This window comes from Emydura macquarii, unplaced genomic scaffold (assembly GCF_026122565.2).
Source record: "Emydura macquarii macquarii isolate MOO-44397 ecotype Brisbane River unplaced genomic scaffold, CSIRO-AGI_Emac_v2 contig_3671, whole genome shotgun sequence".
NCBI lineage: Eukaryota > Metazoa > Chordata > Testudines > Chelidae > Emydura > Emydura macquarii.
Genome location: NW_027133808.1, coordinates 4,250,149 through 4,264,855, shown reverse-complemented (window position 1 = coordinate 4,264,855; position 14,707 = coordinate 4,250,149). Strand labels below are relative to the sequence as shown.

The window sequence follows — 14,707 nt, the reverse complement described above, 5'->3', positions numbered from 1 at the left end:
TGTTGATCAGTTCAATAAGTTCTTTAAGTGGAGATGAAGAGATTGTTAAATGCACCTTGAAGAAAATTAAGACTATGCATGTAACTGAGAGATATGTCAGTGATCAGTAACTCTTAAATTTAGAGTAAACAGGAATTGGACCCCACAGAAATGTATTGATCACCATTAGTACAAAAAAGCTTGGATTACAAACAGTATATAGAACATTTAAAATATTTCCAGTATTTGGAGAAACATAGTTATGATCTGATCCTTTTGCTATGTTCATCCACTAAACTTGCAAGTAACAGGAAGTAACAATGGTCTAGGGGACAGTTTTTTTTCAGACTTAAAACACCTAAAGCACCACATATATGCTTTTGAGTTTTATGTATACCATCTTCAAAACTGTAATCAGTGTAGTTAAAATAGATTTTTACTCTGACACGATGCTAAATCAAGCTGCATATCACAATACAAGAGCTACTTGTCTAGGGCAGGATATGCTGCTTTTTTTAATGCTGTATTCTAAAGTAATGGTCCAAAGCACTATAGTTTAAAATATTGTCTGCTGTAGTGTCTTTAGGTCATACAATTGTTACTGTTTAAGAAAAAAATTAACTTACAGCCATGTTTAGAGGCACTGTACGTAGCATTCAGCTTGTCTGCCAGGACAGTGGATGCCCTTGGAATACATGAAGCCACATATGTGCTTCTACGTTTTGCTTGTAATGTAAAGTAAGACTAAAGTTTGTGAATCATTTGAACTGAACACATGCAATTATGCAATTACCAACCTAAGTATAAATAAGTGTGCATGTCCACTTGTAATATACAGATACACTATTATATTTTTCAACTTCATATAAAGCCACTTGTTGGGTGTCTATTGTTGAGTTAAAAATAGCTCTTTTCATGTAGACAAATTAGGTTTGTTTAGTCAGGAGAAGAAGAAAACTAAGGGGGGGACATAAGTTTTCAGATACATGAAAGGCTGTTACAAGGAGGAGAAAAATTGTTCTCTTTAACCTCTGAGGACAGGACAAAAAGCAATGGGCTTAAATTGCAGCAAGGGAGGTTTAGGTTGGACATTAGGAAAAACTTCCTAATGTCAGGATAATTAAGCACTGGAATAAATTGCTTGGGGAGGTTGTGGAATATCTGTCACTGGAGGTTTTTAAGAGCAGATATGGGATGGTCTAGATAATACTTAGGTTATGTCTGCCCTACAAACCACTTTGGTATAATTTATGTTGTTCAAGGGTGTGAATAATCCACACCCCTGAGCGACATAAATTTTACTGATGTAAGTACTAGTGTGGACAGCGGTATGTCAACAGGAGAGCTTCTCCCGGCGACAAAGCCAGCGCCTCTGAGTTATTCAGCCAATGGGAGAGCTCTCTCTAAGAGCATCTTCATCAGAAGTGCTACAGCGGTGCAATCGCATCAATGCAGCTGTAAATGATGTAGTATAGACCTACCTTAGTAGTCTTGCCTTGAGTGAGGGGAAGTAGATTAGAAGACCTCTCGAGGTCCCTTCTGGTCCTTCACTTCTATGATTCTGTTCTGAAGAAAGATCAGTAGTGAGTTAGAATTTTGTACATATATTTATAAATACAGCTAGGAACAAAGTTAATGGTTAAACACTTTTTTTTTTTTTTTAGCATGCTTCAGAAGGTATTGTCCGTTTTGATGTTCAGTCCACACTGAAGTATGAAGATCTTGCTCCTTGCATAAATCTGAAGAGCTGGGTTCAAACACTCAGGTATAGTTGCTGCTTGGGGGACTGTGTTGAAAATTGATTAATCCTACTTTCGAAGTTACTTGCCATGTAATTAAATGGTAATTTTGAAAATTAACATAAATTAACAGTTAAAATTGAGCATTAATATCTGGAATATGAACCTCTGGTTATTTCTAGGTAACTGTAATAGGCAGGTAGAATCCTTTTTAATAAAGTTGCCTACCCAACACTTTTCTTTATAAGAAAGATCCTTTTTCAGTTGCTTATAATTTTGTCAAACTTTAACTGTTTGATCTGAAATTTTCTATGCAGTTTTCTGCTTAAAAAAGAAAAGTCATCTTAAACAGTGCACCTGTTTCAGAGACGAAGGCAAAGGGAAAAAACGTATTCTGCAATGGTACTTTTCCTTTTTTTTAAAAAATTCTGGCAGCCTTTTCTTTGAGAAGATGTAGTGCCCTGGTGCTTTTGAGCAGGAACTTTATATGTGGCTGGGGATGGCCTTTATTTTTTCTCTGAAAATCCACCCAAATTTGGCCAAGTTATTCGTCTTTGAAAAATGTATTTCCACATGCTCTGCCTTTTTAGGGTTTAGCAGCTAAAATCTCTGAAGATTCCATCCTCACTGAGCATGCCCCTGTGCCTCAGAGTTTTTAATGCTGACCAGACTACCCATGTATCATCTCCACAAAGCAACTGAGCATGTTCCATCCCGGGTTAGAGGGACTTTCTAGGACTTTTCTTATAATAGCAGCTTCAGGTTAGGGTAGGGTGGGGCTCTAGAACTGAGCAAGGGTAATTGCTGTCCTGTGCTCTCAGTGACGTCTCATCCTAATTGCGTTTTCCTTGCTCAGCCTAGTCTCCTCCTCTGGGGCTCCCTATCTGAGTCCCAATGAGGATGAAGAGGATACCACCTGACTCAAATGCCACAGGGACTAGAACTGAATGGGGGAAGTGAGAAAAAGGAATAGATAGGCACAAGGATCTTAGTGAGACTGGGGCTGCTGGGATGAGGAATAGAAACTGTTACTAGGATCCAGAAGGAATTGGGACTGGGACTAGTTGAACAAGAAGAAGTTTGTAACTGAAAGCTGAAGGGGTTGTGGGAGGAGGAAAGTTGGTGAGAGGGAAGAGGAACACTGAGATTGGATGAGGAGTTGGGTGGGAGGGGGAGAGATTGGGACGGGCTGGATAATGAGACTAAGAACCAGTGGGGAAGGGGGGAAAATGCCACAGGGGAGAGATCTGATGAGCAGCTGTGAAGTGGGGGGAGGGGACTGAGACTGGTTAGGACAAGGAACCAGGGGGACATAGGAATGACTGGGTACTGTGGAGAAGGAAGAGAAACATAGGGCAAGGAGTCAGCAGGGAAAAATGGGACTGGGAGGAGGGAAACTTCTTATGAGGGGAAGGCCGGGACTCTGTTGAGGATCCCTAATAGGGAGACTACAATTGGCTGGGCAAGGAAAATGTGGTAAGAATGAGAAGCCAGAGGAGTGTAGACTGGGCGTGGGTAGGTAAGGAGAATTGGACCGAGACTAGGAGTCAGGGTAGAGAAGAAACAGGACTGATGAAGGGGATGGGAAAGAGGAAGAACAAGTCAAGCTTGGGGGAAAGAGGAAGAAGGGCTTGTGGTTATTGGAACACACTTGTCTCCAGAGCCTAGAATGCAACCCAAGATTCTTGAGGGCTCACCCTTCCTCTGCTACAGGATTTCACAATATTTACTGACACGAAAGTGTCCTCCCCCTCTAGTGCTGGTCTACGTGGAAGAGGACAGCCTGCTATTGCTGTCAGTTACTCAGTTAGCTTCAGTGGCAGAGGACTGTGTTGTGTTCTATAGGTTCCAACTCTGCATGACTAATATCGGTCTCAGTATGATGCCACATGATGGAATTTCTGGGGTTTGTTTGCTTTTTTTAAAATCTAGGAAATTACACATGAACTGTTAAAAGAAAACTAAGGTTGCAAGCACTCTAGATCAAGCACTCTAAAGTTAGGAAATGCCATAATTAAGGTTGCCTGTGCAATCTTAATTCTGCCCCTTTGTGCATGTGCATTAATATGGTCTTCGATTATATCATCACTTTTTTTTTCTGTAGGACCCAACCTCATTCAGTGCACACCTTGGAAGATGCTCACTTAAGGAGCAGCAATTCATTTTTTTCTCATCATTCAATGTGTGTCCCTCATGCCTTATTTACTGCACACTCTTTAAACCCTGATCTAAAGACAGAATTATTAATTTCCTCATGTTTTGTGGCACTCATCATTGTAGTATTTTAGTGCTTCATAAACATTATGAATTATCTTTAGGGCCCTTGTGAGATGGTGCATATTATCTTCCCTTTTTACAGGTGGATATTTGAGGGACAGAGAGATTAAGGTCAGAAGTATCCACTCACCTTGGGTGCCTGATTTGAGACACCTAGGATCTGATTTTTCAAAGTATTGCAATTTGTATGTTCAAAGTCCAGCTCCCATTGAGTTCATTTGCATCTGACAGCACTCAGTCCTTCTGCAAATCAAACCCCAGGGCCTCAAGTTGGGTGTTCAGAAAATGAAGAACATTCAATTAATGATTGCGTGTGGAAAAGATGCGTTTAGGTGACTTGCATATAGGAACTCTGGAAGAGGCAAGGATATAGTCCAATTTCCAGGGTAGGATTCAACTGTCTTAACCAGGAGACCATCTTTTCTCTTCCTGCAATCCCCTGCCTCATTCACTACTCATCTTCCAACTTCTGCAATAAGTGGAGCAGGGGTCCTGTAGACAACTCTCTTTCACTACACAACCCTGATTCATCCCCAGAGCAGGTTCATCCTTTGCAGTGAATGAGGCAAAGGCCCTATGGAAAAAATAGTATGTGGTCATGTAATTGAAGACTGCATCATAATGCATACACATAAATGGGCTGAATTAATATTGTACAGGTACAACTTTAAATCTGGCATTTCCTAATCTTTCATTTCTTCCCTTGTAACCTGAATAATGTTCTTTGAACATAATTTCTTGTATGCTATATGTAAATAGCTTATGCTACTCTCTCATTTTATAAACAGATGCCATCAGCTCCCAGATTGCTAGTGTCTGTCACCGTAGTCTTAATTTGCTGAAGCAAGGAGCTGGATATTCCTCTGGTTCCTGTAAGCCATAGAATATACCCAATGGTTCTGAAAGAACTCTTCTATGTAGAATACTTGTCATTTAACCTCTTAATCAGTTCAGTCAGTCTCTTGTGAAATTATTGTGCCACTCACATCCAGGTTCTAAACAAAAATACTGATTGCATCCTGGACAAGAGAGATGGAAAACGTCCCCTCTCATGTTCCCTACTATTACTGGCCCAGAATGATAGCAGTGGATTTCACTCCTTAGCCTGGAGTTTTTCCATGGCAGCATCCGATATCTCACTAAGTCTAGCCATTGAACTGGCATTCTTTTAGTAGAAGGAAATATTTTTCATTATAGATTTTAGATGACTTAGGATATAGTCTTTTCAGGAATGCTGTAGAATATTGAAACTGACTTTTTGAGTGCATGTTTTTCTGTTTAGGCAACTGTTCCTAAAACTTGCTGTTGTGTTTAATTGTAGACCAATGAGCGCTAAAATAAAACCTTTAGGATCCAGAGATGTTTTGCCAAATAATCGGCAACTATATCAGATGATTTTGACGTACAGTTTTCATCAAGTAAGTTTAATTGGTTCTTTAACACTGTTTTAAACTTCATTTCTCTAGAACTTTTTAGTTAGTTTCCTAACCAAAGAGGTAGGGAAGGTGCTAGGACAGTGGTTGTCAAACTTTTTAAATGGAGCCCCCCACCCCTCCAGTGGACTTTTGTCTAACAATTCCTCCCCCCCTTTTCCCCTGAATCATGCCCCCCTTTGTCCCTTCTGGAAGGGGGGGGAGGGCCCTTTCAGAAAAAAACGGGGGCACTTCCCGCACTGTAGGCCCTTCTTTTCCCTGAAAGGGGAGGGTTCAGGGGAAGAGGGGGTGTGCTTGTTGGTGGGCGTTTCCTATGCTGTAAGCACACCCCCCTTCCCCCAGATCTTCTACAAGGGAAAAAACCAGAGCCTATAGTGCGGGAAGTGGGGAGTGTGGCAGCTTCAGGAGGTGGGTGGCGGCTGCTTCCGGCTCTGTCCCCTGCTCCACACTCCCTATGATCTTCCTTGTGCCCCCCCCCCAAGGGGGCCTGCCCCCACTTTGAGAACCACTACTCTAGGATATGTTGTCACAGAATCTTGAGGTGATTCTGTTTCTGATGCCAGTTATAATGCAAACTGCGAGAACAGGGACTTTAATTAACCGTAAGTTGGAAGGATGTTTGTTTTACTATGATGAATCTAGACTTTATTCCTGAATCATTATTTTAAGAAGTGTACCTTTATTACGCAATATTAAATTAAATGTTTTGACTTTTTTTTATAGCCTAAAAGTGGGGAAGTGACTCCAAGCTGTCCACTGCTTTGTGAATTGTTGTATGAATCTGAATTTGACAGCCAGCTATGGATTATATTTGACCAGAACAAAAGACAAATGGGGTCAGGTGATGCTTATCCACATCAGGTACAGAGGGATATATTTATCCTGGTCATACATTCTGCATAATATGAAAATTATATCCCTTGTGTCTCTCTCTCCCTCCTGTCCCCCAATTTCTCTCCAGTCCAGACACATGGGTATAAGTAGACCCTGCTATCAGATAAACACAGCATGCAGTAATTGCACTTTTGAGTGATGTAACTTTTTTGAGTGGTGTATTTTGTAAAAGGAACTTACTAATTGGAAATTGCAGGCTTTCTCCATCGGGTGGAACATTTATCATTCTTCGTTGAGAGGAAGATTTTGAAAAAATTGATTCTTTTTATAACTACAAAAAACTTTTACCATGTGTCTGCTTGCCTTAGTGTGACCAATGCTACCAGAGAAATGAACTGCAGTCCCTGTCTTTTTATTGAGATGATGCACCATTTCAGTTTTTCTGTGTAAGGCAGAAAGGGTCCCTGAAGCTCTTCCTAGTGCTGGTGTATTGGTCTAGCAGAATGTTTGCCTTTGTCACATCAGAGACTTCTGTATTAGTTTTCTAAGGTAACCTCCAATAGTGTCTTTTAGCAGCCTTTTGAAGTGTGAGAGGCTGATTGTGGAAGACTTCTTTGGTGTTGCCATTAGTAGGAGGATGGTTTTCATAAGGCTTCTAGGTATTCTACCCTCTGTGTGCTGCTTTGGGAAAGGCTATGTATCTGAATTAGTATAGAAGAATAAAAAGAAAAGGGGAAGTCTTCTTTCCTGATTTTAGTTCTTGGAATTATTTTTAATAATCCAGATTCCCAGTTGGACTTCATTAATGTTAACTTTTGATCATTCTTACTGTTCTGAAAAGATCAATATAATAAGATTGTTGTTCACCAGCAAATGGAGAGAATATAAACTAGCTCCTTTCACAGAAACTACATCCAGACCCAAAATTCATGCATTTGACTGCTTGACTTTTGAAACCTTAAGAGCTAAAGATTGTGAGTGCTTTTTCGGGGTAAAGCATCTCTGGTACAAGGCTATAAAAATCTATGGTGATGGGAGAGAACAGTCCTAAAGCAAGCTAACACAATATCTGCTTCTACTTCTCTCATATTGGGTTACCCTTTTGCTGTTCAAACCTCCACCTTACTTCCCCCCCCCCCCCCAAAAAAAAAAAACAAACAAAAAAAACAAAAAACAACCAAACCCAAGTACCTTGCTAAACTGTCAGGTTCTTTGAGCACTTGCTCATGTCCATTTCCAATTTAGAGGTGTGTGTGCGCGCACACCACATGCACCGGTTCTGGAAATCTTTTTCCCTCAGTGGTACCCATAGGGGCCAGCTCTAGCACCCCTGCAGCGATGCGCACATGCTCGCGCACATAGGCGCTGCCAATCCCCTCTGCCTCTGTTCCTTCTTACCACCAGTGACGGTGCTGGAATGTCTCTTGCTTTGCAAGTCTTTCTCAAAACCCGGTGGTTTTTGCTTCTTTCTCGTGTATATAGTTACTGTTAATTGTAGTTAGTTATAGTTTTGTACTAGTTAGAATCCCAGGTTCGGGGCATGCCCCATTCCCTGGGTTTTAAACAATGCGCTTCATGTAAGAAGCCTATGCCAAGGAGCAACCCACATCAAAGTTGCCTGAAATGCCATGGGGAAGCTCACATCCGTGAGAGATGCAAAATCTACAAAAGTTTTCACCCATGGATGAAAAAGGACCGAGACATTCGGCTTAAGGCCATCCTTATGGAGTCGGCATTCAGGCCGGTATCAGAACCAGGTAGATCGGACTCGGCACCGAGCACGGTAGACTTGGCCCCAGGTGCCCCTCCGGCACTCTCTTCATCCTCTTGGCACCGGTCACTATCTCCGGCACTGAAAAAGAGGTCAAAGAAGATGCTCACCAGTAGACAAAACGAAAAAGGTCACAGGAGACCAGGTGAGACCCATGTTGGGCCACCAACTCCCTCCACCTCCAAAGGTTCCCTCGGTGCTGCGAGCTTTGACCTTGGCACTGGGCCCCCCACCAACTCCGGGGAGTGGAAAAGGCCCTCATCACTTGGTGGTGCCATCAACTCCAGAGGCTTTTCAAGCAATGAAAGACCTCCTGGCAATGCCAGTACTGCCAACGCCGAGAGACAGCAGACCACACCGAGACTCAGCACCAACACTGGCAGGTACCATGTCAAGGGGCAAGCTGACTGACAGATCCGCCCAACAGTCTCCGTCTCCTAGGCGCTGTTCGCTGGTGCGCAGTCAGTCCTCGGATAGGAGACCACGCTCTCTCAGCCAAGACAGAAGACCAGCACCGAACTTTGGGGCATTGGTAGTGGACCTCTGAACAGCGCAGGTCACTGGAATCCCGGCGCGCTTCCCTGGGATCTTGACCCCACTCTGCCAGTCCTTACAAAAAACCTTAGGACAAGAGCTGGTCCCATCACGTACAGCACTCAAGATCTCCATGCCATTCGCAGGCACTGCAGAGTCATAACTCCCCATATGGTGCCAGGAGGTAATCAGAGTCGGCACTGCCTTAGCCGTCGGATGGCAGCGCCTTTTCCTCAGAAAGTTAGGAAGTGGTTCAGACAAGGCAGACCCCTACCCTGGGCTTCCTGACAATGCCACCAATGGGGGCGTGGCCGCAAGGACAGTGGCCGGGGCTATGGCCTTACTGGTGGGGTTTCCACCTGGGTTCCCGCAGACTGGTTCTGGAAGAGGGACCTCAGTGCCGAGGTCCTCTATCCCCCAGAGCTTGGCACTGCACCTGGACTCAGAATCTGACCAGGGGGTGTCACCTACTTCAAGTCCAAGGGACACTACCCCAACCAGAGCAACGACTCCTCCCCCGCCCTAGCTACCAGCCTCTTCCTCATAGGACAAGGCAGTAGCAGGCCCTTCATCAGCAACACCATTGGATGACTTCAGGTGCTATCAGGACCTTTTTAAAAAGGATGGCATCCAATCTGGGCCTCAAAGTAGAGGAGCTGGATGAGCCTACGGATGATCTGTTGGGATCCTGGCATTGGCAGCGCCCAGTAGAGTGGCCCTCCCTGTCCGCAAAGAAGTAGTCAAACCAGCCAAAGCACTGTAGTAGACCCCGACCTTCTTGCCCCCCACGTCAAAGTGGGCAGAAAGGAAGTATTATGTACTGGCAAAGGGGTTTGAGTACTTATACACCCAATCCGCCCCAGGATCGCTGATGGTCATGGCTGCCAAAAAAGAGACAGGTAGGGCAAAATGAGCTCTATGCCTTAAAAATAAAGAGGCAAAAAGGCTGGACTTGTTCGGATGGAAAATTTATTCCACTGCTAGCCAACAGCTACGGGTAGCAAACCAGCAGGCACTGCTAGGCAGGTACCACTTCAGTATCTGACAGTCTCTAGAAAAGTTGTCACACCCCTCCAGGCAGGAATTTGAGGCCATTTTGGAGGAAGGAGGGATGGTAGCCATGGCATCTCTGCTGAAGTAGCCTCCGATGCGGCGGACTCTGCAGCCAGAACCATGACATCAGCAGTGTCAATGAGAAGGGCCGGGTGTCATGGTTGCAGTCCTCGGGCCTTCTGTCAGAAGTCCAACAGTCAATCTAGAATGTCCTCTTTGATGACACAGCCTTATTTGCTGAACAGACTTGACCCTAGGCTACGTGGCATGAAGGACTCGAGAGCAACCCGGCTGTCTCTTGGCCTAAATACCCCGCCTTCATCTAGGAGGCACTTCAAGCCTCAGCAACAGCAGTGGTTCAGAGGCCATTCTCACAGTGACTCCTACAGGAAAAAGAATAAGGGTTATAAGAGACACTGGAGCTGCTCATCATCTGCTGCCCCTCCAGCCGCCATGATCGGGGCAGAAAGCAGGCCTTTTGAAAGTGAGCCCAAGGGCAACCTACCAGTTTCAACCACAGATCCAACCTCCCTGCTGTTCTCTTCTCGTCTAATCTCTTTTTTTCCCAGCTAGGGCTACCATAACATCAGACTATTGGGTGCTCAATATGGTGGCCACTGGCTACACCCTCCAGTTTGCCTCACTTCCGTCTTTCCATGTCCTTCCTCGTCCCTCTTCAGGGACCCATCTCATGAGCAACTTCTCACGCAAGAGGTGCAAGCACTCTTGCTAGTGGGTGCAGTGGAAGAGGTTCCCCAGGTCTTAAGGGGACGAGGGTTTTACTCTCATTACATCCTGATTCCAAAAACAAATGGAGGTCTGAGGCCTATCCTGGACTTAAGGTGTCTCATCAAGTACTTCAGAAGGTTAAAGTTTCGTATGGTTTCCCTAGCCACCATCATTCCTTTACTGGATTCTGGTGACTGGTACGCCGCCCTCAATTTAAAGGACACCTATTTTCACACCTTGATCTTTCCGGCTCACAGAAAATTCCTACTGTCTATGGTGGGAGATTGTCATTATCAATTCACAGTGCTTCCATTCGGCCTCTTAACCGCACTAAGGGTCTTCACCAAATGAATGTTGGTGGCGGCGGCCTACCTCCAGAGGAGAGGGGTACGATTGTTTACCTACCTGGACAGTTGGCTCATCAAGGACAGATCAAGGTCTCAGGTCCAGGCCAGCATCGCAACTATCCAGAGCACTTGTCAGGTGCTGGGCCTACTAATAAATGAGCAGAAATCAACGTTAGTCCCAGTACAGAGGATGAATTCTGTCCTAGACGCTACCAAGGCCAGAGCATTCCTTCCAGAGGACAGGTTCTGGGCAGTGTCAGAGGTTATAGCCTGTATTTCAGCCCATCCTTTTACCATGCTTCTGCCTCCTAGGCCACATGGTGGCCTGCACGTACATAGTTCGGCATGCCAGATTGCACCTTAGCTCCCTTCAGATGTGGCTTGCGTCGGTATACTCGCCAGCCAGACATCACCTAGACAGGATACATACCGTCCCTCCACAAATACTTTATCTCTCTGAGGTGGTGGATGGTGCCACACCAAGGAATGCCTTTTGAATGCCTTTTGAAGCATCCCAGCCATCAATATCTCTGATCTCGGATGCCTCGGACTTAGGCTGGGGGGCTCATTTAGGTCCCCTGAGGATCCAGGGAATGTGGTCTGCAAAGGAGCTGGTGTTACACATCAACATCCAGGAGCACAGGGCAATTCACCTAGCCTGCTCAGTTTTCCTACCACAGCTCTCTAACAGGATTGTACAAGTACTCACAGACAATACAACTTCCATATACTACATCATCAGGCAGGGTGGGGCCCGGTCACCAGCCCTGTGTTGGGAAGCAATACTTCTATGGGATTTTTGTATCAGCCACGACATTCACCTGGCAGTGGTGAATCTCCCCGGAACCAGCAACTCTTTTGCAGACCGCCTCAGCAGGTCTTTCTGCTCTGACCATGAGTGGTTCCTCCACCTGGAGGTGGTCGCTCGCCTCTTCCAGAGGTGGGGTAATCCATTAGTGGACCTCTTCACCACCAGGGACAACAGAAAATGCAGTTAGTTCTGCTCCCGCCAAGGGCTCAGCAAGAGCTCTCTAACCGATGTCTTTCTCCTCTCTCGGTCAGGGAGTCTAAGGTATGCCTTTCCACCAATACTCTTAATTCACAGGGCCCTCCTACAGGTGAAGAGGGACAAAGCATGGGTCATCTTAGTGGCATCAGCATGGCCCCAACAGCATTGGGTCAGGATGCTACTCTAACTGGCAGGGCCGAGGCAGTGGACGCTTCTGTTACGTTCGGACCTGTTGTCCCATGGTTGAGGTCACCTACTCCATCTTGAGCTGGCCTCCCTGCACCTGACGACATACGTGCTTTGTGGCTGAGTAGAGGGAAGCAAGCCTGCTCAAGCCAAGTTCAGCGAATCCTCTTAGAGAGCAGAAAGCCTTCTACCACCTTGGCTTACTGGGCTAAGTGGAAACGCTTTACCTGTTGGGTGGCTGAGTGGGGCATTTCCCCAATGGAGGCGTCACTCCCTACAATCGTGGACTACTTGCTCCACCTAAAGCAAGGGAGTTTGTCCTTCTCGTCTATTAAGGTCCATTTTGTGGCTATAAACGCTTTGCACCCTCTGATGGAGGGTAGGACAATTTTCTCCCACGAAATGATGGCCAGATTTCTGAAGGGTTTGGAAAGACACTTTTCTCCCAATGTGCGATCCCTCTCCCCAGTGGGATCTGAATTTCATCCTTTCTAGACTCACCGGGCCTCCCTTTAATCCCTTAGCCTCGTGTTCCCTTACGCACCTTTCCTGGAAGGTTGCTTTTCTGGTGGCTATTACATCTGTGAGGCGGGTGTCGGATACTAGGACATTAACCTCAGAGCCTCCATACACTGTGCTTTATAAGGACAATGTCCAGTTATGTCCGCTCCAACTTTTTTGTTTACTTATGGTGGTCTCTCATTTCCACCTTAACCAGGACATATTCCTGCTGGTATTCTGTCCCATGCCACATAACTCCAGTGAGGAGAGGTGCCTGCATACCCTCGACATGAGAAGGGCTCTGGCATTTTATAATGAAAGAACCAAGCCTTTTCGTCGCTCTATGCAACTCTTCATCAGGGTCGCGGATAGAATGTAAGGACAGCTTGTGTCCTCACAGCGGATCTTCAGGTGGATCACAGCCTGTATCCGGGCTTGCTACGAGCAGACTGGAATTGCACACCTGGGGTCTTGCCCACTCGATGATGGCACAAGCATCATCTGCAGCCTTTCAGGAGCATATCCAACTACAGGACATCAGCAGAGCCGCTACATGGTCATAGGTGCATACCATCGCTTCTCACTATGTCATAACTCAGCAAGCTCGGGACAATGCTTGCTTTGGCAGAGCAGTGCTGCAAGTATCACGTCTATGAACTCCTACCCGCCACCAGGGACACAGATGGTGAGTCACCTAAATTGGGAATGGACATGAGCAAGCACTCGAAGAAGAAAGAATGGTTACTTAGCTCATAACTGTTGTGCTTCGAGATGTGTTGCTTATGTCCATTCCACAGTTACCCTCCTTCCCCTCAGTCAGAGTTCTGGTAAGAAGGAGCTGAGAGGCTGTGGGGACCGGCAGTGCCTATATGCACGCACATGTGCGTGCCGCTAGAGCCGGGCCCCTATGGGTATCACTGTAGGGGAAAAAAATTTCCAGCACCGGTGCACATGGTGCGTGCACACACCTAAATTGGGAATGGATGTGAGCAACACATCTGGAAGAACAGTTGAGGTAAGTAACTGTTCTTTTCACTTGGCTCCTGTAACAGTTTAACATGCACATTGTCAAAGTTCCACTGTTTAGACATCACAATGAAACCATTTTTTCCAAGATTTATTCCACTCCTTCCTAACAATACACAACTTGGTTCCTCTTTGGGATTTGAATCTGGTACTCAAAGAGCTGATGGAGTATCCTTGAAGCTTCTGACAGACTGCCTTTTATGGCTTTGATTCAACAAAACATGTATGCCTAAAGTTAAGAATATGCATATGAGTAATCTCATCTCTGTTTGGGAAAACCCTTCCACACATTCTTAACTTCAAGAATGTGCTTAAATTCCATTGCTTTAAATGAGACTGCTCACATTCTCGGGTACTCTGCTGAATCAGGACTTTTATTACCTTTCGTTGAAGATCATTTGCTGCTATTATATGACTGCTGTTACATGAAAGACAAAGTCTTAGAAGAGCAGGCCTTGATAGCTTATTTGACATTCCATAATGACCATGTGGCTTTTTGCCCACAACCAGAATTTTTGCTTGTCTAATTTCTATATAAACAAATCTAATAATTTACTGGTACTAGCAGACACAATTTGATGGGATTAACTCAAGGAAGTAGATGATTAATTGATTGGTAGTCTTCTGTAACAACTTATAATGCTGGGAAAATCTGGTCTACATAACTTTGACACAAAGCAAAGTTGTAGTTACTATCATGACAAGACAAAGCTCATTAGGAAATTCCCTAGATTGTAGTTCATACGAATAGGACCGCAGTCAGGCTTTAGCCACTCAGATTATTCAGACTGATATTGCATCTGGATTCAGAGTTGTACAACCTGCCAGAGATTGTGTCACTGGTACCTAAAGTTCTTACAGCTTTCATTAGAGATAAGGCAACATCTATAGCTTCTTAGAAATATCCCTATCATAAATATCTGCAAACTTGTTTCCATCACCCTTATTCATACCGTCAAGGCATATTGCTTTCTGGACTTAGTTTCAAGGTCTGATACTTGGTTTGGAAGAGTAGTATTGCAGTTGAAGTCCTCTTGAAACATAGCTGTTCATCAGTCTTCCAAGAGTGTAGATCTGTACAGCCAATGTTCAGTAGGTTACATGAGTGCAGCTGTAATTCTTAGAGATGGTTGTCTGCATGTAGGCACTCATAATTCTCCATCCCCATGTCTTTGGAGTCTAAAATATAGTCTTTGAAGTGGCAAAAGGAGCAGGGCTGCAGCAGTTTATGTATGTACAGGCTTGAATGCTCAGTACTGTGAAGAAGGGAACACATCTGCAACTCCTGA

The 14,707-nt window shown here is 44.9% G+C and overlaps 1 protein-coding gene across 3 annotated transcripts in view; it reads left to right on the top strand.

Moving 5' to 3' along the window:
- The window catches only part of TPP2 (tripeptidyl peptidase 2), an 88,237-nt gene that overhangs the window by 37,038 nt on the left and 36,492 nt on the right, over positions 1-14,707 (top strand). For all 3 annotated transcript variants that reach the window (XM_067536901.1, XM_067536902.1, XM_067536900.1), the window contains exons 19-21: positions 1,644-1,744; positions 5,317-5,413; positions 6,152-6,289. In XM_067536901.1, the coding sequence (XP_067393002.1) occupies positions 1,644-1,744; positions 5,317-5,413; positions 6,152-6,289 (336 nt within the window). The remainder of the gene's footprint in view (positions 1-1,643; positions 1,745-5,316; positions 5,414-6,151; positions 6,290-14,707) is intronic.